This window comes from Mauremys reevesii, linkage group 2, assembly GCF_016161935.1.
Source record: "Mauremys reevesii isolate NIE-2019 linkage group 2, ASM1616193v1, whole genome shotgun sequence".
NCBI lineage: Eukaryota > Metazoa > Chordata > Testudines > Geoemydidae > Mauremys > Mauremys reevesii.
The window spans coordinates 78,582,844-78,604,987 of record NC_052624.1 but is presented as its reverse complement, the minus strand read 5'-3'; the positions used below and the strand labels follow the sequence as shown (position 1 = coordinate 78,604,987).

At 40.5% G+C, this 22,144-nt stretch overlaps 1 protein-coding gene across 12 annotated transcripts in view; it reads right to left on the bottom strand.

Annotated features, from left to right (window-relative positions):
• The window catches only part of NEK11 (NIMA related kinase 11), a 168,380-nt gene that overhangs the window by 87,249 nt on the left and 58,987 nt on the right, over positions 1 to 22,144 (bottom strand). For 10 of the 12 annotated variants that reach the window (XM_039524107.1, XM_039524108.1, XM_039524113.1 and 7 more), the window contains 3 exons: positions 1,737 to 1,886; positions 1,578 to 1,656; positions 924 to 1,012 (listed from right to left, as the gene is read on the bottom strand). In XM_039524107.1, the coding sequence (XP_039380041.1) occupies positions 924 to 1,012; positions 1,578 to 1,656; positions 1,737 to 1,886 (318 nt within the window). The remainder of the gene's footprint in view (positions 1 to 923; positions 1,013 to 1,577; positions 1,657 to 1,736; positions 1,887 to 22,144) is intronic. The other 2 variants (XM_039524109.1, XM_039524114.1) reach the window with 1 other exon arrangement.

Genomic DNA, 22,144 nt, shown 5'->3' with positions numbered 1-22,144 from the left:
ACAATTAATTAAGCCTCATAAAAAACTAGGAGGCAAGTAAGAGACAAGAATGTGCATCACTTCACCCAACCCTGAATTACTGCCACCTTTGTGCAGGAAAACATCAGCTGTTTAACAGTGCAAAGCAATAGGACACAAAATCTAGGGACAGGAAGTGAAGTGGAATGCAGATCTAACTGAAACTGCAGGGGTAATGTAAGAAGGCAGAATGAAATTATCAGCACTGAAATTTGTGTTAATCATTGCAGTATTGTGGTTTAATACTTATTAAATTAAATATCTTTAATATCATAGAATTATCTGATAGGTAACATCCAATGCATATTAGAGTACGATCCAATACATATGATTACTATTAATTTCTCAATATAGTTAAAAGGCCACTACAATGATAACTACAGGCCTGCATACTGAATATTAGTTTAAATGTTTATGTCTTCAGTTTAAAACCATGTAGAAAAAAAGCTTTGATATTACTGTAGTCACAAACTACACAATGCATAACTGAATCATAACATACTTCAAATCATGACCTACTCTTTCAAAAGGTACAAATCTGAGGACCACATGTAAAAAATGTGCTTTAACTTGTATTTGTGGGCAGGAATAATTTAATTACACATACAACAGGTACTATATTTGCATGTAAAAATACTCTGCAAAAAATTAACCAAATGTGTACATGCTGTTATGGGTTTGTACATAGAAATAAGAATGCTTAGCTCTCATACTGTGCTTTTCACCATAGATCTCAAAGCGCTTTAAAAATGTAGGTGTACATCAGTGTGTGCATTTTTAGCACAGATCCCTTTTAAAAATTTGGTCTCATGAGTTTAATTTAAATAAATGTTTAAAACATGAATGCATTTAGCAACTCTTTCCCTTGTAGTACTTTTTACTAATAAAAACACTACAGTACTTACACAGCATTAACGATGCGAGCAGCTTCTTTCTGACAATTAAATGTCTTGTCTTTCAGAGCCATATTTGTGAATTTGCATTTGACATTCTGCTAAAAAAATACAATAGCAGCAAAATCAACAAATTATAGTAATGCAGTGACCCAACATCTTCATCTATGATCCAATATTTGGTACAGTCCCAATATAAAATGTTTTAACAACTTTTCTGTCCCTCTTCCCATAAAGCCTAGAAATAATATATCCCTTAGCAAGACTACAAAACAGAAAAGCAAGTTGTTTACTAGAATGCGTTGTTTTTCATTAAATATTTGGATACCTCTTGGCCATTGGCCAAGTGGAATAGAGTAGAGAATCCTCATACCTTCTCACCCCCAATGATCTCAGAAGTTTGCAATATATAAATGAATGCTCTCTTTATTGCTTATAAAATTTCATGCTGAGCAGACTCACTCACCCAGTCCCCTTTCTAGAGGATGTGGTGACAAAAGCTTTGTTTTCCCACCATCATTTGTAAAGAAAATGTCTATCTCAAACTTGCATGGACTCCTCTCTGACTCATTTCTTCTCATCAAATGTTCTTCTACTTTAGTGCATTTCTGCACCATGCATATTTGCATGTTAAGTGTATGTCTATTGCCTTTTCACTTTAAATACCTGTAATTGTTCATCAATGTAGGGGATTTTTAGAATCTCGGCTGCAGATGGCCTCAGAGAAGGATTCTTGTTCAGCATGCTGAAATGTTAATGGAAGAAAGCTATCTTAATTATTTTGAAAATAATTGAACATATATGATAAGTCAGAGAACAACAAACCTGTGGAGGACTGCGTTCAGTTTACTTGGATATCTGTCAGGAAGAGAAGGTGTGTTGCCTTCCACGATTTTTAGCACAATAGACAAAAAATTGTGTCCAGTAAATGCATGATCCAGGCAGCACATCTCATACAAAATGCATCCCAGTGACCTAGAAGAACAAAATAAAATGATGTAAGGAAATAAAGACAATATTTTGAAGTGGCATACCCAGTGACAGTACAGTAACTATAACAACAGTGTCTGTAAATAGCTGAAGTGTGTGTCCTTTTCTCTTGATGATAGGACACTTCGATGCCATATTGTTCTCTTCATCTGAAATAGTCTTCATTCAGACCATAGAATCATCTGCTACTGCTTAGCATTTGTAAAGCCTGTAGCCATTATCATTTCAATACCACAGACATAGGCAGGAAAGAAAACTGCATTAAAAGATTATTATATAAATCAGCTTTTGTGTTTGTTACAGTAAGTACTGGTTATTTTAATTAGAGACCGGCAGAGAGGTGATGTTCAGATACAGATTCATTTAGGGTTTAGGTTTGAGGTCAAACCAGGACTAGAGTTCAGGTCTGGATTTAAAAGCACCTAAAATGGCTTCAAATGATTGAAAACTCACAGGAATGAGCGTTCTAGTGAGATTGCAGTCACCGAGGCACACATCCAAGTCTCATTCTTTCAGACATTAGACCCCATCCAGTTTTGGATTCAAACCAGAACCAAAACCTAAGTGGTGGGTTCATATTAAGAAATTCAAATCTAAATCCCCTTGAAAATTTTATACAGGGGGCATGAGAGAAAAGAATGTGAGATCCTGGCTCAGGCCCAGCTCCAATTTTAACCTATCAAAATCAAGAGGATGCTATGTGAACAGTGAATTTTAAACGGGTGCCTTGGTTTCCCCTTCTCCCACCCATTGCAGGGCTCTTCTTCAAGCTCCTAATGGAGCCAAAAGATCTCCAGATAGAATATATTTAGGACAAATATTCTGATACTCATATGACTTTTTGATGACTGAAATATGACCATTTGTGTCATTGATGTTGCCACTGTTGTACATTGCAACAGGTCTTGTGCAAAATGTGCCATGTAAGGTGTCAAAGGAAAAGTTATTTTTTGCTAAGTAAGATTATCCTGTTTAAATTCATGTATCATCACTGTATTTGAAGTTATGAATATTGGCTATGTATCTATATCTCCATGCATCTGATAAAGTGGGTTTTAGCCCATGAAAGCTTATGCCCAAATAAATTTGTTAGTCTCTAAGGTGCCACAAGGACTCCTTGTTGTTTTTGCTGATACAGACTAACATGGCTACCCCTCTGAAATATATCTCAAATGAGTTTGTTCTTGGGGTAACACCCACCAGGTAGTTTACATCCAGTCTCTCCAGCCCATTGTGAATGGACTATTCAAGCTTGATGGACTATTAAGGACAATTCACTCTAACAATGGGCCATACAATAAATTCATCCCATCCAGTAAGTCTTCTTGTGGATGCCTCAGCACGGATATGGGCAATGGCTGCCTCTAAGAGTCATCAAAGCATATATGGACATATGATATGGTCATGTGACTTTGGATTCCATCTTAGGCCAGTAACTTTCCACAAACTGAGGCTGTGAGCTGTATTTGAGTTAGTAAATCTACAGGCATATGGCAAAGGGTATAAAAGACCTCTGCGATATCTCCATTTTGCCTCTTTCCTGCCCTGATTCTCTGGACTGTGGATTTACAACTAAAAGGAGCATATTGCACTATGGACCGAGGACCTTCCAATCTTTTGGGAGTTAGCAGAGACTTTACAAGCCAGCAGTCTATAACATCACTGCTACAGACCTGATATAAGGACTTTGCAATTATTGTATGTATATGATCTATTAACCATTTTAAACTCCTCAAGGATTGGCAGTAGTGTGATTATTGGGTAAGATCTGAGTTATTGACCTGGCTAAGTGGCTGATCTCTTGACATTGGAAGGACCCTATATTTGATTATATTGATTTTCAGTAACCACTCATCATAAAGTCCAGTGTCTGGGTGGTGAGACAAAGGCTGGAATGCCTAAGGAGATTGCATTTTTGACTTCTTGTTAACAAATGTGATAAAACAGAAGTTTACTTTTGTTACTGGCTTGGTATAATCTAATGATAGAATAACCACCACTTGTGAGTCTGCTCTATTTTTCAGGAGTTTGACCTGAATCTGGCATTCTCAGCTGTGACCCACTGAGATACAGTGACAGACTTACATATTAGATAATAATAACACCACTTTGCAATTCCACCAAGCATTCCCTCTAAAGACTTTAAATCACTTTACTATATCTGTGGGAAGAACTGATGCAATCAGATACAATGACAGTCCAAGGAAACAACTATAGGAGATATGACAAATTTCAGTTATTCACTTTTGATTAGTTAAATACAACTTTTAGAAAGCATACCGGTCCATCTTGCAATTAAAAATGAGACCAAGTTGTTACATTTTGGAGATGAAAGTGAGGCCCATGCTGTACGCATAATACAGACCAAAAAAAAGAGGCAAAATATCAGGTACATGTTTCTCAGTGATGCTTTCTAAAACTGGACCTCAGTACAATTGGTAGTAGTCGGTGCTTAAAGTCCAGTTATGCTCACTCCATATTTAAGCACCTAAATAAGTGCCTGATTTTCAAAAGTGTTGGGTACCTAGGAGCTCCCATAACCCCCCAAACAATGGATATTAATACAGTAAAGAAGTATTTATGCTGTTAGTATTTTAGAAGGTCAAACTAGGAGACATGACAATTGTTACATGAGGAAATGTTCTCTCAATACAGGTACACACACACATGCACACATTATACACAGAAGTATACATACACATGGTATCTGAAACTGTTAAACAGAAATGGTAGCAGGCAGTGGGAAGGAAAAGAAGGGAGAATCCCAGTCTGACAGCCAATGTGTTGCAGCTGGCTTTTGCAGATACAATCTGTTTTGAAGACTGCAGATTTTGGCATCTGAAATAGCTTAAGGTGACATCAGGAGCATAAGATTTGCCATATCAGGTCAGTGCATTTATCTATTTAGTCCAGTATCCTACCCACACCTGAGGCTTCAGGGTAAGATGAAAAAGACACCCTAATGCATTCAGCTATTTGTGCAATACTGCACATGGGGAAGGGAAATCTATTCCTGATTACCATAAGCAATCAGATTATGCCCTGAAGCATATAATTTGATTACTTTTATAATCTTAGCTGAAATAGCTACTAATATTATTAGTGGTCATAAAATTATCCAGCCAGAGATTTGGTTTGATGACCTTCTGTGTTAGTGAAATTTATAGGTTCGCTAGTTGTGTAAAGTACCATTTCATTTTTGTAAATGTGATGCACATTAATTTCATAGAATGGCCCCTTATGTTCATATTATTTGATCACATAGAAAAGAGAGACTGATCAGTTCTCAGTATACCTGTCACAATCACAGTCAACATCCCTCTGATCCTTCTGCTTTGCAGCATAAATAATCCAAGCTTTGTCAGTTTTGTCTTCATATGTAAGGATTGTATTTTTAACCCTTTGTTGATGCTCCTTCTATGGATCTTCCAACTCCTGCTACGTTGTTTTTAAGGTAGTGAGGCCAAAATTGACATTTCAATTAAACACTCAAAAAACAGAAAATCAAAATTCCAGTAACTTTGTGGAGCACTCTGTCATCTCGATAGCACAAGAAATTCTGAAGAATAATAATTTCCTGACATAGTTGTCTCTTTTCTAAAAAAAAATGTATAAATTATTTATTGTAACCTTCTCACCCAACAATTGTAAACTCTTCAAGACAGGGTCTGCATCTTCTCATGTGTTGGGATAGAGCCCTGTACCATCCTGATTTGTGCCTCAGGATAGTAAAAAGATTTATTATTATTGTCCAGAGTTTTCATTATAGAAGTAACCAAAACTAGATAAAGTAAATGCCACTTGGGGATGTGTGATTGATAGTGTCAGTAGCATATTTTCTGTAATAGTTTATCCCTTTTTAAATGTACCCACTATGATGTTGCACTCCATATGATTTTATGAAAATATGTTAATGAGTATGAATATAATGTAACTGGAATATGCTTCATGCAAAAGTCTCTTGTAAGGTATCATTACAAAGCTTATAATCTACTGAGAGTGGTCATCCTATTTGTATAAATGTATCATTCTTGTATATGAAACTAGAAATATGAAATATAACTCTAAGGTCCTATTGTAATTATGCAAAGTGTGGACCATTAATGGTGGTTTGGAATCTTGATGGCTCCCATCAACTAGGACAATTGGTTGTAAATGGCTCTGTTTACTTGTAAGCCTTCCTGTGTTCCTGTAAGTCAGGCCGGAAAGAATGGAGGCTTGGGGTCTCACAGGACATGTGACCATGTCACCTGGTACTGGAATCCATTTTAAACCTGGTGCTTTTCCATTTAGAGGGGTGGGGACCAAGAGAGACAAAAAATTCCTGCCTTGTGCCAAAGCTATATAAGGGGGTGGAATAGAACAAAGGAGGCTGTAGTCATGAGAAATCCCCTAGCTACCACCTGAGCTGCAACAAGGACTGAACCAGGGAAAGGATTGGGCCCAGTCTAGAAAGGAGTCTAGTCTGTGAAAGAAGCTTATTGGAACATCTCTGAGGGTGAGATTTACCTGTATTGAGTTTCTTAACTGTATTAGGCTTAGACTTGCATTTTTTGTTTTATTTCGCTTGGTAACTTACTTTGTTCTGTCTGTTATTAGCTGGAACCACTTAAATCCTACTTTTTATACTTAATAAAATCCCTTTGGCTTATTAATTAACCCAGAGGAAGCAATTAATACCCGGGGGAGCAAACAGCTGTGCATCTCTCTCTATCAGTGTTATAGAGGGCGGACAATTTATGAGTTTACCCTGCATAAGCTTTATACAGAGTAAAATGGATTTATTTGGGGTTTGGATCCCATTGGGAGCTGGGGGTGTCTGGGTGATAGAGACAGGAAAATTTGCTAAGCTGTTTTCAACTAAGTCTGCAGCTTTCGGGCCATGGGTCAGACTCAAGGTCTGTGTTTACAACAGGCTAGCGTGTCTGGCTCAATGAGACAGGGTTCTGAAGTCCCAAGCTGGCAGGGAAAATGGGCTCAGAGGTAGTCTCAGCACATCAAGTGACAGTCCCAAAGGGGTCTCTGTGACCCAACCCATCACACCCACCACCTTGTTTAACTAATTCTGTGGACATTTTCATTGAGCTAGACACAAAAATCACTGTCATTTCCATTGGGGGGCAGGCGTGCAAGTTCAGAACTCATTAGCTTTTATAAGCAGCACAGAGTAGCTGATTGCCAATATGCGTTATATTGAGCAAAGTTACATTTCATCTGCCATTATGTTGACCAGTGAGCCCCAATGTTTAAAACGTTTCAAATTTCTCACAATACTCTACAGCTGTGGATTTCAACCCTCTGGTCCATGGACCTTTGAGGGTCCACAGACTATATCAAAGATTTCCAAAGGGGTTCACACCTCTCCTCAAATTTTTTTAGGAGTCCGCAAATAACAAAAGATTGAAAACACTGCTCTACAGTTTTTAGCAGATATCCTCCAACATGCTGGGATTTGTGTAGGGGGAATTCAGTAAATTCAAGACTAAGGGTTACAAGAAAATAACATGTACTTCAGTAGAGTAGTTAAGAAAAATATTTTTTATTTATTTTAGGAAATTTAAAAACAAACTCTCTTTGCAGCTCTAAAAGGACACAATTCAAGCAATGAACTGTGTTTTATATGCTTTCAGGAACTGTCACTATTTTCCAGAGTGTGGGTGGATTGTCAATTACCAGAGGATCATTTATTTTAGGCTAACTAATGAACTTCCTTTCAATATAAAATTTCCAAAACATTCACGTACATGAGGCAAATTCAAATAACTAGAAGGAACGTTGGAAGACTATTATTAGTTAAGTGGATTTTATGTTTTATATTTATTTAGAGCCAGATACCACAAATGCTTACTCAGGTGAGTAGAGCTATTTACTTCAAGGAGATTATATTTGATAGTAAGGACTAGTCGTGCGATAAAGGTTTGCAGGATTAGGCCCTTTAAAAAGTTGTATGAATTGAACCCATATATTAAACTAAGTCTTAAGGAAGTAAAATAGGCTTTTTTTACGTATACTGGTAACTATTTATTATAAAAAACTTTAATTAGCCCAGATTTGTATTAATCTAGTTATATCCTTCTATAATTTCTACAGTAGAAAGCAACTGCAAATCTTCTTAAATTCAAAATTCTGTGACAGAACCACATCTTTTGAAATTTAGATACTGTCCTCACACTCACCTAATGATGTAGCATAGCTTCCAAGCTGACATTTCTTGATGGGACATTTCTCTACCCTCTTTTCATCCCCCTCCCTCTGAGGAGTTTTGGGGTAGGGAAGAAGGATCCCATTCACCCCAGCACACCTCAGAGGGAGGGGGATGGACAAGCGCACAGACAGCTAGGGAGAAGTGGGGAAAGCCAATAGGTACTAAGATATTGAAGTGACATTAGCGTAGGGTTGCCACCTGTGCAAGTTCTCCCAGGATCATCCCTGTTTTGGAGGTAGTTGTCCTGGGAAATCTGTAAGGGTGCTCAGTACACACACCAGCTTTCCCAGGAAATCTGTCAGTGTGCTCAGTATACACTGTCAGATGTCCAGTTTTATGGGTTCAGGATCATCCTGGATGTCCCATTTTTTTGTACCTCAGAGGTGTCAACCCCTACCTTGCAGGGGGCTTTTCTGGGAACAAAGGAGCTTGAGACCTGGGTTTTATAGTCTGAGGGAGAGTGGAGACAGGGAAGGGTGGCAAGAGAAGAAGCCAAAGCTTAGAATGGCCTAGAGGATTTCAGAGTGGGGTGCAGTAGAAGGATAAAGATCTGGGAAGTTGGTATGGGGGTAGGGGCACATGAAGCAGCCTCCCCAGAACCTCAGCTCATGTAAATTAGTATAGCTGCATTGATTTCAATGGAGCTACACCAATTCACAGGAGCTGAGGATTTGGGCCCATTATTCTTAGGAAGGGAAATAGGTATCATTAAGAACAATTAGATGACTACATCAGAGATAATGAAAGGCACAGATGTTATTAAGCAATTACTCTACTATACCCAAACTTTTTTGAAATGCAAAGTAATCAGCATGCTCACAACTTTGGAGTATTTGACACCAGATTGTGTGCTTGGACCTAAAACTCAAATGAATGAAATGACAGTGCCAGCACAGTCAGCCTTAGGTTCTTCTCTTTCCAAATTTACTGGGGACAAGGAAGGGAACAGAGAGAAAAAATAAGCTTTAGATGCTTTAAACTAATCACAATCTCACTTCTCTTTGAGTTATCTCTATCTATCTATCTATGCCTTTCAGAAATGCTGCACAAACCTACAACTCTGGCAAAAAATAAAAATTCTGAAGACTTTTCCCAAGTATACATCTTGCTGTATTTTAATATACGAGATAATAAAACATGCAAAATGAAATAAGCACTCTTTCATTTTTATGTGTTTTTATCTGTGGATAATCTGGGCAATCAGTCAGAGACCAAACTGGGATTTTCTGCATCCTGAATTACATTTCAACAGATTCTTATTACTCATCCAGAGTTGCCTAAAAGCTAGTTAAGGACCATGTACCCTAGGTGTACATGAGCTGTCATCTTGGGGTATGTGAGAAAAATTCTGTAATGGCACACAACACATTTTATTTAGTAAGTCTTGGCAATCTAATCATAGGTATATTATGACCCTATCTCAGAAGGGGGTATGCAGTAGACTACATTATTTGGAAAGGGGTATGCTGCCTAAAAAGTATGAAAACCACTGCTCTAAAGCATAGGAGAGCTGTTTCTTTAGGAAACTTTCTATGTCGTCTTTGGTGTGGCAGGGGATATGTAGTAAACCTGATCTCAAAAAAGATGGATTCTGGACTCCAGCCCTACATTGTTATACAGGAAAGTCTGATGTAAGTAATAAAGTGTGACATCCTGACAGAGTGACAGTGAGGCCCTGATTACACCCAAAATGTCTATACTTTTCTGTTAATTCTCATATAAAATAGCCATTAGTTTTAAAGGCACACACATGCGCATGAAATAGAACACCCCCCCTTAGTACACAAGTACACTTTGCATGATCCAGCATAGGGATAGGACTTCAAGCAAAAACAGTCTGTGTGTGTGTAGTTTAGACAACATACGTGAGTGGTTTAATTGAACTGAACACTTGTATGCTAGCTAGCCCTTCCCCCCACAAACTTGCAGAATATGTGTTATTTTTCATAGCCCTGCATGTTTCTCTGAATGTCTTTTTGAAACTGGCTAGGAAGAGCTTTGGTGAATCTTGCACTTAATTCAACTACTATACTGAATTGCCATAATATTAAAATGAAACAGTGCAATAAAAAGAAACAAGAAATGCAAACCAGTTAGAAACAAAATGGTTCATATTAAAGTATTAGGAATCTCTACAATCCACAAATTCTGCTGCTACTTTTTAGAATCTTTGTAGTTTCAATTATGCACCTTTTCTGTGCATCTTCAGCCCCATCTTCAGATGAATAATTTTAAAAAAACCTAACAAAATAAAATCTGATGTGAACATAAACAAAGAGAAACAAGTGAAGCTAAAATGAAAATCCCATGACAGGATGTATGTGGAGCCCAATACACCTGAACTCCATAGACCATCTGTCAGAATCTGCCAAGATCACACAGAAGAATTTGAGGGCAAAGGCTTTAAATGTAACAGGGATATTAACTTGGCTCAGGAAAACAAAATTCAGCTACTGATATTCTTGGAAAGAGTTTACTAGGTGCCTGAATGAAAGCCCAATCTGTTTCCAACAAAATTACATTCCTAATCATTTCTGCCCCATTCCTCCAACCATTATTGCAGTTTTTATGCCAGAAGTGTTGAGTGCCAACTTGGTTTACCACTAGAATATTTTCATTTTAAATTACTTCAGCTAATTTTAAGAAGTGAATCCTGAGAAAATATTAATATCACAAGTATGGACAGAATACCATTAAAAGGGGCAAGTATATTAGAAATAGCTATTAGAAATAGTGTAGAACTGAAGGGTGCTGAATCCCCCTTCATTCAAGTTGGTGCAAATCCTGCTACTATGTGGGGTTCCCCCCTCAACAGCTCACCTCTTCTGTGTTCCCTTGTATGCCACTGCTCCGAAACTATGTGAAAGTGAGAGTAGGAGATTCCGCAGCTAAACAGATATTTCCTTCCTCTTCCCTTCTCACAGATGGCTGCATTAAGGTCCTGGAGTATACTGCAGCTTCAAGGATGCAGTAGTGGCCATGCAACTCATCAAATTTGAGGTCAAGAAAGTGCAGAGAATGAACAGGCAGCCAAAGAACAAGACCTCTACTTAAAATGTCTCCTCTTACCCTACTTTTTTGCTGACCTGATTGAGTTTCCTGGGGACAAAGAATTAAAAAAATCTGAAAACCAGGGCCAACTTAATCAGTAGAGAACTAACCCTGTTTCATCTTCTTTTATTCCCAGAGGTCACCTTGATGAAGAATCTAGATATGTCAATTAAGGATATAATTTGAAGATTTAGAGTAAGATCTTGGCCCCGTTGAACTCCCACTGATTTTAACAGGGCTAGGAGTTCACGCTCACAGTGAAATGCAAGAGAAAGTCAGCCTCCCAGGCTGCTGAAATATAATTTAGATTCAGAAATTTCCCTTTAATTTGTAAGATCTTTCTAAAGCCCACATTTTCTGGTCTTCCCAATTTATTATAATTTAACTGACATTTCTATTCACCAGTGATACAATTGACAGAGTTCTATATTCCCCTCTGCTATCCTGACTTCTTTTAACAGTGGTAGAAGTATTCTAAGGTCAACAGTTTAATTTTTCCATGGTTTCATATGATCTTTTTACAAATATTGTTTTGTGTGGGTTTACATCTCAAGTTTGAGTTCTGGGCATAAAGAGAAAATGAAAATGTAATTCATACAAAACCATAAGAGTTTTGCTTCATTTCTGGTTGAAGTCAGTTAAAACAACTAGGTTTACACTCAGAATGATAACTCCTTTCCCCAGTACCCCACACTTGGCCCGAGTTTTGCTGAAAACTCAATAAAACCTTGCCTGAGTTTCAGGTCTGAACCTAACCATGAACAGGCAGTTGCACAAAGCTTTCATGGTTGCCTATCCGTTGTTCTGGACTTCCCTCAAGACAACAATATGTGAAAAATTACACATCTTGTAAAAGATATTATACAAATTCTAGTTGATGAATGTATTTCATTTGCAAAATATGCCAAGCACACATTATAAAAAACAGGTTAAAAGTCAACACATCTGCAGTTAGTTTCATTTAAAAAGAGTACCTCCCATAGATTATCCCACATCCTATTGCTCAAATGTCACCATAATTATCAATACTTCATTGTCATTCTTGCCATTTTAAAACTAACTGCAGAAATTCAATTGTCAAATAAACCCAGACCTAGTCCATTTATATTCTATGTAATTAATAGCCTACTTCAAATTTTTAATTTTTGGTCAAGACTCTAGAACAGGTAATGGCTTCTCAGTTATATCACCAACAAGTAGAAAACAACCTCTGAATAGAGCAATCTCTGTGCACTATCCTAATGAAATCTAGATTGGAATTTCTCAGAGTTTTTAATGATTTATTACAGTAGTATGATGCCAGCAGTCTGAGTGTTTTAATTTTGCTTGACCCAAGTGTTTCTTTTGATTATAACATCCTTCTTGTTTACAGTATTATGTATGAATTGCTGGCACTATTTTAAGCTGGCATCCATCTTATTTGTTAAACAGATTCCACTTTTTGTCTATAGATGATTTTTCTCCTTTGCTGTAAAAATTACTTGAGTTCACTTTTATTTTTGGACATCACTAGTTCTCAGCCAGCAGTAGGTTAATATTTCTATTTTGACCTTGTCCCGTGCATTCCTAGAGCACTCTTTTCTTTTCCTTTTTTTAATTTGAAAAAAAAAAAGGATCAAGAGGTGAAAAGTGACAGAGCCTTAAGGATGAGTCCTCATAAAACAAAGCTTTATATCAAAAATATTCCAAAAGAAAGAGATTCTAAGGAGTAGGATAGGTTCTGCAGTACTAACAAATCAAACGGAGGTTCTTCTCTACAGGCTGAATCTTAGCAACAGAGCTTTGCAAATGTACATATCTTGCCTTGCACATGTCCTGAAATGAAACCTCTCTCCAGGCCTGCCAGAATACAATCTTACAGTCACATAAACATGATTCTTTCAAGACAGCAGCGCTTAATGATTCATTGCCAAAAGAAAAAAAATCTGGGTGGGCTTTCTAAGGTCTTTAGTTCACAATAAGTAGAAACCAAAGAATATCTGAACATCAAATTTGAGGAGAAGAAACATGTAAGATATGCAGTCATGGGAAGATGTTAGCAGGATGATAGGCTCACTAATGTAGAAACCTAGCATCATCTTTGGAAGGAATGTAGGAAGAGTCTGTAACACCACTGTATACTTGTAAAATATAGAATAAAGCAGATCTATGAGCTGAAATCACTGCCCTTAGGAAAATGAGCTTCGATTAAAAAAAAAAAAAGCTTCTCATATACTGATTGGTTCAAAAGGACTTTTCATCAGCTTTGTCCAGAAGCACATTAGTGGGCTTTGGCCCTCAAATGTGTCAAAGCTTGCACTAACCTGATAAGGGTCTGTACAGAAATACTGATCTACCTTCAATTACTAGTTCATGAAAGGTCAAAATAGCTGTCAAATTAACTTGGATGGAATCAGTCTTCTATCCAGTCTCAGATAAATAAAGGTGACACTGGGTTTTAGAATAAAGTTCTCCCCACCAGGCATAGACACCTCAACCATCACACTCTATTGAGGGGGCAGGGAAGTATAGTCAGTGGTATTTTAGGGCCAATTGTACTTTTTTTCTTGAGTCCCTGAAGAAGGGGAGAGAGGTGTGAAGTGTCTTCACCAACTTATCAATATAGGATGCAAGAGCAGAGCAAGTTCATTCAAAAATGCAGCAGTCAGGCTCACCAGCTGGTGTCATCTTTCTGTCACATTCACACTTTTTAAAACTCTTGATCTTTCATTACTGGCAATGAGAGGAATGATGGCATCTTGGATCACAAGGTAGTTTGAAAGGAAAATATATCTGAATTGAACATCCAGAAACTTCAGCATGGATCTAGAAAGAAACATTCAGAAGCATCAGAAACAGAATAGGATGCAACATCTCCAAATCTCAAAGTGTTTTAAGGTCTGGACACAAAACCTCAATGCTCTGAAAAAGAATGGAAAATCAAGTATTGTTGTTGGAACCTAATGTGTTAAAGCCTCATACATAAAGCACTGAAAAATGTCAATTGAAAATATAAAGTGCAGGAACCAAATTAACAATTCAGTTGCAGGCAAAGAAGGGTTCCCAAACAAACTGACTAACAAGTAGAATCTAAAGCTAACACCAAGGCCAGCATTTCAGGGCCACGAAGCCTCAAGTGCGTAAGGATGAGCAGATGCACACAAAAAAACAGATGAGGTATTAAAAGACTAACTGAAGGGTTGAGGGGACCAACAGAAGAAATTCAAAACCTGTCACAGATTAAAGTAGAATTGGAGCGATGGTGGTTGACGGGATCTGATCTCAGCTTTCTTGACTAACAAGGAGCCGACTGGAAGTTACTTAGGGCTGCGATTCTGGCATTTGATGGTGCATGTGGATCTTCAGTACCCCTTCCTCAGACAGCCAGAAAGTTTTGAGTTATAGGAGTCTGTCCTCTCTTTCACTGGGAGCATGAGACCCAAGAGTGAGAATCCTGTGTAGAAGACAGCCTTTAAAGACTAGATCTGAAAAGTACCATGAAATATTAGAAGTATAATATCTAGAATAAACTGCTTGTGATGGTTCTGTTTTGTGTGGTTTGGCGCTTTACATTAAGGAAGTGTAATCAACAGATGCCATCTCAATATACTGGACCAATTTCTGCTCTTATTTAGTCCTCTACAACCCCAATGACATCAGAGGGATTGCACGGGTGTAATTATGAATAGAATTTGTCCCACTTCCTTTATGTTTAATGTATAGAAAGCTGCACTGATAAAACTGCTCATACTACAAGAAAATAAATACTCCTTATAGCAACTCAGCAACAACTATAATTCATGTCTTGAACAGGATTTCACTGCATGCTGAATGACTTATTTCCCATATCTTTTGAAATCCCTCTCAATATTTTTTATTGAATGGAATGACACTTTCATAGCATTGGGTCCAGATTAACAGTGCAGAATCTGACATAAAATCGTTCTCAGTTCAGTTACAGTAAGCATGAGACAAGATTCCTGACCTTTCCCTTGACACAAGCTGAATACTACAGTATATTGCCTGTGAATAATAGTAAATGTTACTAGGTGTCTAAAAGTTTGGCGATCTGTTCTCAATATTTAGAACTGTCCCCAGGTGCCACCAATATATCTGAGGAGGACTGGAGCAGAAATCTTCAGGGATTCCAAGTAATTCAGTAATAAAACTGCAGTCCAGTGTTCAAAGTCTTTGTACAGAGAATTTCCTGATTCCAAATATTAAAAAAAAAAAAGCAATCACCCAGATACATGTGCCCACAAAAAAACAAAGAAGTCCCTTTTTTAAAGAAATACTACATTCTTCAGGAAGGTAATGGGACATTTTAGGATATGAGACAGTAAGGGCATGTCTACACTATGATATTATGTCGATTTTATAGAAGTTGATCTTTAGTAACTGATTTTATACAGTAGATCGTGTGTGTCCCCACTAAGGGCATTAGGTCGGCGGAGTGCATCCTCAATACGGTGGCTAGCATCAACTCACGGAGTGGTGCACTGTGGGTAGCTATCCCACAGTTCCGCTGCCCATTGGAATTCTGGGTTAAGCTCCCAATGCCTGACGGGGAAAAAACATTGTCACAGGTGGTTTTGGGTATATGCCATCAGTCTCCTCCTTCCCTCCTTGAAAGCAATGGCAAACAATAATTTTGAGCCTTTTTTCCTTGGCCATCCATGCAGACGCCATAGCACGGCAAGCATGGAGCCCACTCAGCTGCACACTGCTTTTGTGAGCATTGTAAACACCTCATGCATTATCCTGCAGTATGTGCAGAGACTAGCTAGGAGACACCAGCACAAGGAAGATTGTGAGGACATGGACACAGACATTCCTGAAAGCACGGGATGTGGCAATTGGGATATCATGGCGGCATTGGGGCATGTGATACAGTGAAATGCCAATTCTGGGCCTGGCAAACAAGCACAGACTGGTGGGACCACATCGTGTTGCAGGTATTGGATGATTCCCAGTGGCTGCGAAACTTTCGCATGTGTAAGGTCACCCTCATGGAACTTTGTGAGTTGCTTTCCCCCGCCCTGAAGTGCAAGAATACCAAGATGAGCCCTACCCTGACAGTTGAGAAGCTAGTGGCGATAGCCCTGTGGAAGCTTGCAACACCTGACTGCTACCAGTCAGTCGGGAATCAATTCAGAGTGGGCAGATCAACCGTGGGAACTGCTGTGATCCAAGTAGCCAGGGCAATCAATATCCTTCTGCTAGGAAGGGTAGTGACTCTGGGAAATGTGCAGGTCATAGTGGATGGCTTTGCTGCAACAGGGTTCCCTAACTCTGGTGGGGCAATAGACAGAACGCATATCCCTATCTTGGCACTGGACCACCTTGCCAAAGAGTACATAAACAGCAAGGGGTACTTCTCAATGGTGTTGCAAGCACTGGTGGATCACAAAGGCTGTTTCACTGACTTCAATGTGGGATGGTCGGGAAAAGTGCATGATGCTCGCATCTTTCAGAACTCGGGGCTGTTTGGAAACTGCAAGAAGACACTTTCTTCCCAGACTAGAAAATTACCGTTAGGGATGTTGAAATGCCAATAGTTATCCTTGGGGACCCAGCCTACCCCTTGCTCCCATGGCTCATGAAGCCGTATACAGGCAGCCTGGACAGCAGTAAGTAGCAGTTCAAGTACATGCTGAGCAAGTGCAGAATGGTAGTAGAATGTGCCTTTGGATGTTAAGGTAACAAGAAGGGTTTCTTCAGGTATGTTAGCAACAAGAAGAAAGTCAAGGAAAGTGTGGGCCCCTTACTGAATGAGGGAGGCAACCTAGTGACAGAGGATGTGGAGAAAGCTAATGTACTCAATGATTTTTTTGCCTCTGTCTTCACAAAGAAAGTCAGCTCCCAGACTGCTGCACTGGGCAGCACAGTATGGGGAGAAGGTGACCAGCCCTCTGTGGAGAAAGAAGTGGGATGACACCAAGTTGGGAGGTATTGCCAATTCGGAAAAGGATCGGGATATCCTCCAGGGAGATTTGGATGACCTTGTAAACTGGAGTATTAGTAACAGGATGAAATTCAATAGTGAGAAGTGTAAGGTTATGCATTTAGGGATGACTAACAAGAATTTTAGTTATAAGCTGGGGACGCACCAGTTGGAAGTAACGGAGGAGGAGAAGGACCTAGGAGTCCTGGTTGATCGTAGGATGACTATGAGTAGGCAATGTGATGTGGCCGTTAAAAAAGCTAATGCGGTCTTGGGATGCATTAGGCGAGGTATTTCTAGTAGGGATAAGGAGGTGCTAGTCCCGTTATATAAGGCGTTGGTGAGACCTCATTTGGAGTATTGTGTGCAGTTTTGGTCTCCCATGTTTAAGAAGGATGAATTCAAACTGGAACAGGTACAAAGAAGGGCCACTAGAATGATCCGAGGAATGGAAGGCCTGTCGTATGAAAGGAGACTTGAGGAGCTTGGTTTGTTTTCCTTAACCAAAAGAAGGATAAGAGGAGATATGATTGCACTCTTTAAATATATCAGAGGGATAAATACCAGGGAAGGAGAGGAATTATTTCAGCTCAGTGCTAATGTGGACACGAGGACCAACGGATATAAATTGTCAGTCAGGAAATTCAGGCTTGAAATTAGACGAAGGTTTCTAACCATCAGGGGAGTGCACTCCTGGAACAGCCTACCGAGGGAAACAGTGGGGCGAAGGACCTCCATGACTTTAAGATTAAGCTAGATAAGTTTATGGAGGAGATGGTATGATAGGATAACGGGCTTAGTCAATAGGTCAATTAAGTGCCACACTGGTAAATAGTACAATGGGTCAATGATATGATATAACCTTTTTCCAGAGGGTATGGCTGGAGAGTCTTGCCCGCATGCTCGGGGTTCAGCTGACCGCCATATTTGGGGTCGGGAAGGAATTTTCCTCCAGGGAAGATTGGCAGTGGCCCTGGAGGTTTTTCGCCTTCCTCCGAAGCATGGGGCAGGGGTCGTTTGCTAAAGGAGTGGGTGGATCGGCTTATGTGGCCTGCATCTAGCAGGAGGTCAGACTAGATGATCATAATGGTCCCTTCTGATCTTGAATTCTATGATTCTATGATTCTAAGTGGTTCGGGACTATTTAGAAAAACTGGACGAGCACAAGTCCATGGGGCTGGATGCGCTGCATCAGAGGGTGCTAAAGGAGTTGGCGGATGTGATTGCAGAGCCATTAGCCATTATCTTTGAAAACCCATGGCGAACAGGGGAGGTCCCGGATGACTGGAAAAAGGCTACTATAGTGCCCATCTTTTAAAAAGGGAAGAAGGAAGATCCGGGGAACTACAGGCCAGTCAGCCTCACCTCAGTCCCTGGAAAAATCATGGAGCAGGTCCTCAAGTAATCAATTCTGAAGCACTTAGAGGAGAAGAAAGTGATCAGGAACAGTCAGCACAGATTCACCAAGGGCAAGTCATGCCTGACTAACCTACTTGCCTTCTATGAGGTGATAACTGGGTCTGTGGATGAGGGGAAAGCAGTGGATGTGTTATTCCTTGACTTTAGCAAAGCTTTTGATATGGTCTCCCACAGTATTCTTGAAAGCAAGTTAAAGAAGTATGGGCTGGACAATTGGACTATAAGGTGGATAGAAAGCTGGCTAGATCGTTGGGCTCAATGGGTAGTGATCAACAGCTCCATGTCTAGTTGGCAGCCGGTTTCAAGTGGAGTGCCCCAAGGGTCGGTTTTGTTCAATATCTTCATTAATGATCTGGAGGATGGTGTGGACTGCACTCTCAGCAAGTTTGAAGATGACACTAAACTGGGAGGAGTGGTAGATACGCTGGAGGATAGGGATAGGATACAGAGGGATCTAGACAAATTAGAGGACTGGGCCAAAAGAAACCTGATGAGGTTCAACAAGGACAAGTGCAGAGTCCTGCACTTAGGATGGAAGAATCCCATTCACTGTTACAGACTAGGGACCGAATGGCTAGGAAGCAGTTCTGCAGAAAAGGACGTAGGGGTTACAGTGGACGAGAAGTTGGATATGAGTCAACAGTGTGCTCTTGTTGCCAGGAAGGCTAATGGCATTTTGGGCTGTATAAGTAGGGGCATTGTCAGCAGATCGAGGGATGTGATCATTCCCCTCTATTCGACATTGGTGAGGTCTCATCTGGAGTACTGTGTCCAGTTTTGGGCCCCACACTACAAGAAGGATGTGGAAAAATTGGAAAGAGTCCAGCGAAGGGCAACAAAAATGATTAGGGGGCTGGAGCACATGACTTATGAGGAGAGGCTGAGGGAATTGGGATTGTTTAGTCTGCAGAAGAGAAGAATGAGTGGGGATTTGATAGCTGCTTTCAACTGCCTGAAAGGGGGTTCCAAAGAGGATGGATCTAGACTGTTCTCAGTGGTAGCAGATGAGAGAACAAGGAGTAATGGTCTCAAGTTGTAGTGGGGGAGGTATAGGTTGGATATTAGGAAAAACTTTTTCACTCGGAGAGTGGTGAAGCACTGGAATGGGTTCCCTAGGAAGGTGGTGGAATCTCCTTCCTTAGAGGTTTTTAAGGTCAGGCTTGACAAAGCCCTGGCTGGTATGATTTAGTTGGGAATTGATCCTGCTTTGAGCAGGGGGTTGGACTAGATGACCTCCTGAGGTCCCTTCCAACCCTGAGATTCTATGATTCTATGATTTAAAAGGGCGCTGGCGCAGTTTATTGAGTAGGTCAGACCTCACCAAAAGCAATATTCCCATTGTTATTGCTGCTTGCTGTGTGCTCCATAGTATCTGTGAGAGTAAGGGGGAGATGTTTATTGCAGGGTGGAAGGATGAGGCAGATCGCCTGGCGGACAATTTTGAACAGCCAGACACCACAGCAATTAAAAGAACACACCGAGGTGTGCTGCGCATCAGAAAGGCTTTGAAAAATAGTTTCATGACTGTCCAGGCTACGGTGTGACAGTTGTGTGTGTTTGTCCTTGATGCAAACCCGCCCCCTTTGGTGAATGTATTTCACTATAAGCCAATCCCCCTCCCCCCTTCGACCACAGCTGGCACAGGAAATAAAGTCCCTATTGTTCTGAATCCATTCATTATTTATTAAAAAATATGGGAGATCACTGACAATGCTGACTAGTAAAAGGAAGCCTGGGTGTACAAAGGGTTTGATAACAGGTGGGGTGCAGGAGGAGGAAAGGACAAGGCCACATTGCTTATTGTAGTCACACCACAAATCAAAGCTGTTTGAATGACAGCCTTCTGTTGCTTGGGCCATCTCCTATAGTTGAGTGGTGGGGTGCCCAGAGCCTTCCCCCCCCCCATGTTCTTGGGTGTTTGGGTGAGGATATGGAACTTGGGGAGAAGGGCAGGCGGATACACAATGGCTGCAGTGGTGGTCTGTACTCTAGTTGCCTTTCCTGCAGCTCCACCAGATGCCTCATCATGACCATTTGCGCCCTCATTAGCCTCAGCAACTCCTCCTGTGTGTTCCGATCATGCTCACTGTATGCTTTTCTGGCCTCTGCCACCAAATGCCTCCATGCATTCAGCTGTGCCCTATCAGTGTGGGAGGACTGCATGAACTCCACTGGCCATCACCAACAATCCTCAGCTAAAACCTCTCCACCGCATCAGTGATCTACAACCCATCCTGGACAATGATCCCTCGCTTTCACAGGCCTTGGGTGGCAGTCCAATCCTCGCTCACAGACAACATGCAAACCTTAAGCATAATCTCACCAGCAACCACACACCGCACCATAGTAACTTGCATCTGAAGAAGTGGGTATTCACCCACGAAAGCTCATGCTGCAGAACGTCTGTTAGTCTATAAGGTGCCACAGGATTCTTTGTTGCTTTTACAGATCCAGACTAACACGGCTACCCCTCTGATACTTGACACCATAGTAACTGTAACTCAAGAACCAAACCATGCAACAAACCTCAATGCTAACTCTGCCCACATATCTACACCAGTGACACCATCACAGGACCTAACCAGATCAGCCACATCATCACCGGTTCATTCACCTGCACGTCCACCAATGTAATATACGCCATCATGTGCAAGCAATGCCCCCCTGCTATGTACAGTCCCTACGTAAAGGGATAAATGGACACAAGACAGATATTAGGAATGGCAATATACAAAAACCAATCTCCCTGGGCACACAATACCAGATTTAAAGGTAGCCATCCTGCAGCAAAAAAACTTCAGGACCAGACTCCAAAGAGAAACTGCTGAGCTTCAGTTTATTTGCAAATTTAACACCATCAGCTCAGGATTAAACAAAGACTGAATGGCTTGCCAACTACAGAAGCAGTTTCTCCTCCTTTGGTGTTCACACCTCAGCTGCTAGAAGAGGGCCTCATCCTCCCTGACTGAACTAACAGCGTTATCTCTAGACTGATTCTTGCCTGCATATTTATACCTGCCTCTGGAAATTTCCACTACGTCCATTTGTATTCACCCACAAAAGCTCATGCTCCAATACGGCTGTTAGTCTATAAAGTGCCACAGCACTCTGTCGCTTTTTACAGATCCAGAATAACACGGCTACCCCTCTGACACTTAGACTTAGGTATCTCAGGGGCTCATAAAGCTCTTCAACCTTGAGCACCGTGGTTTTTACCACCACTTCTAAGTGACACAGTAGGTGAGCCCAAGCTCTCCAACCACTCCAGGATCTGACCCTGGGACCCTGTGCTGCAAAGCATCTGTCTGTCCTCACACTACCAATTTCTATTTCATGGTTCCCAGGACTATCTCCTACTGTCTCCTTCCTCCCCGTGCCCTTTCCAGGCTTCTTCAGTCAAGCCGCTCCCAGGATCTTCCTGGTGCCCTTGCAAAGGGAACCATTATTGGTCCTTTCCCAGATCCCAGTCACTGCAAAGCCTAATAGCAAGCTGCTGCTTTCCCCAGACACATACTGGCAGATGATGCTGCACCTGATCTTCCCCTTAAAGGCCCAGCTCATCCTATGACAACAGCCTACTCACTTCTAAACATGAGGAACAAAGCTCCAAATTGCAACATAGCTATGAATTGAAATAAATGCCTT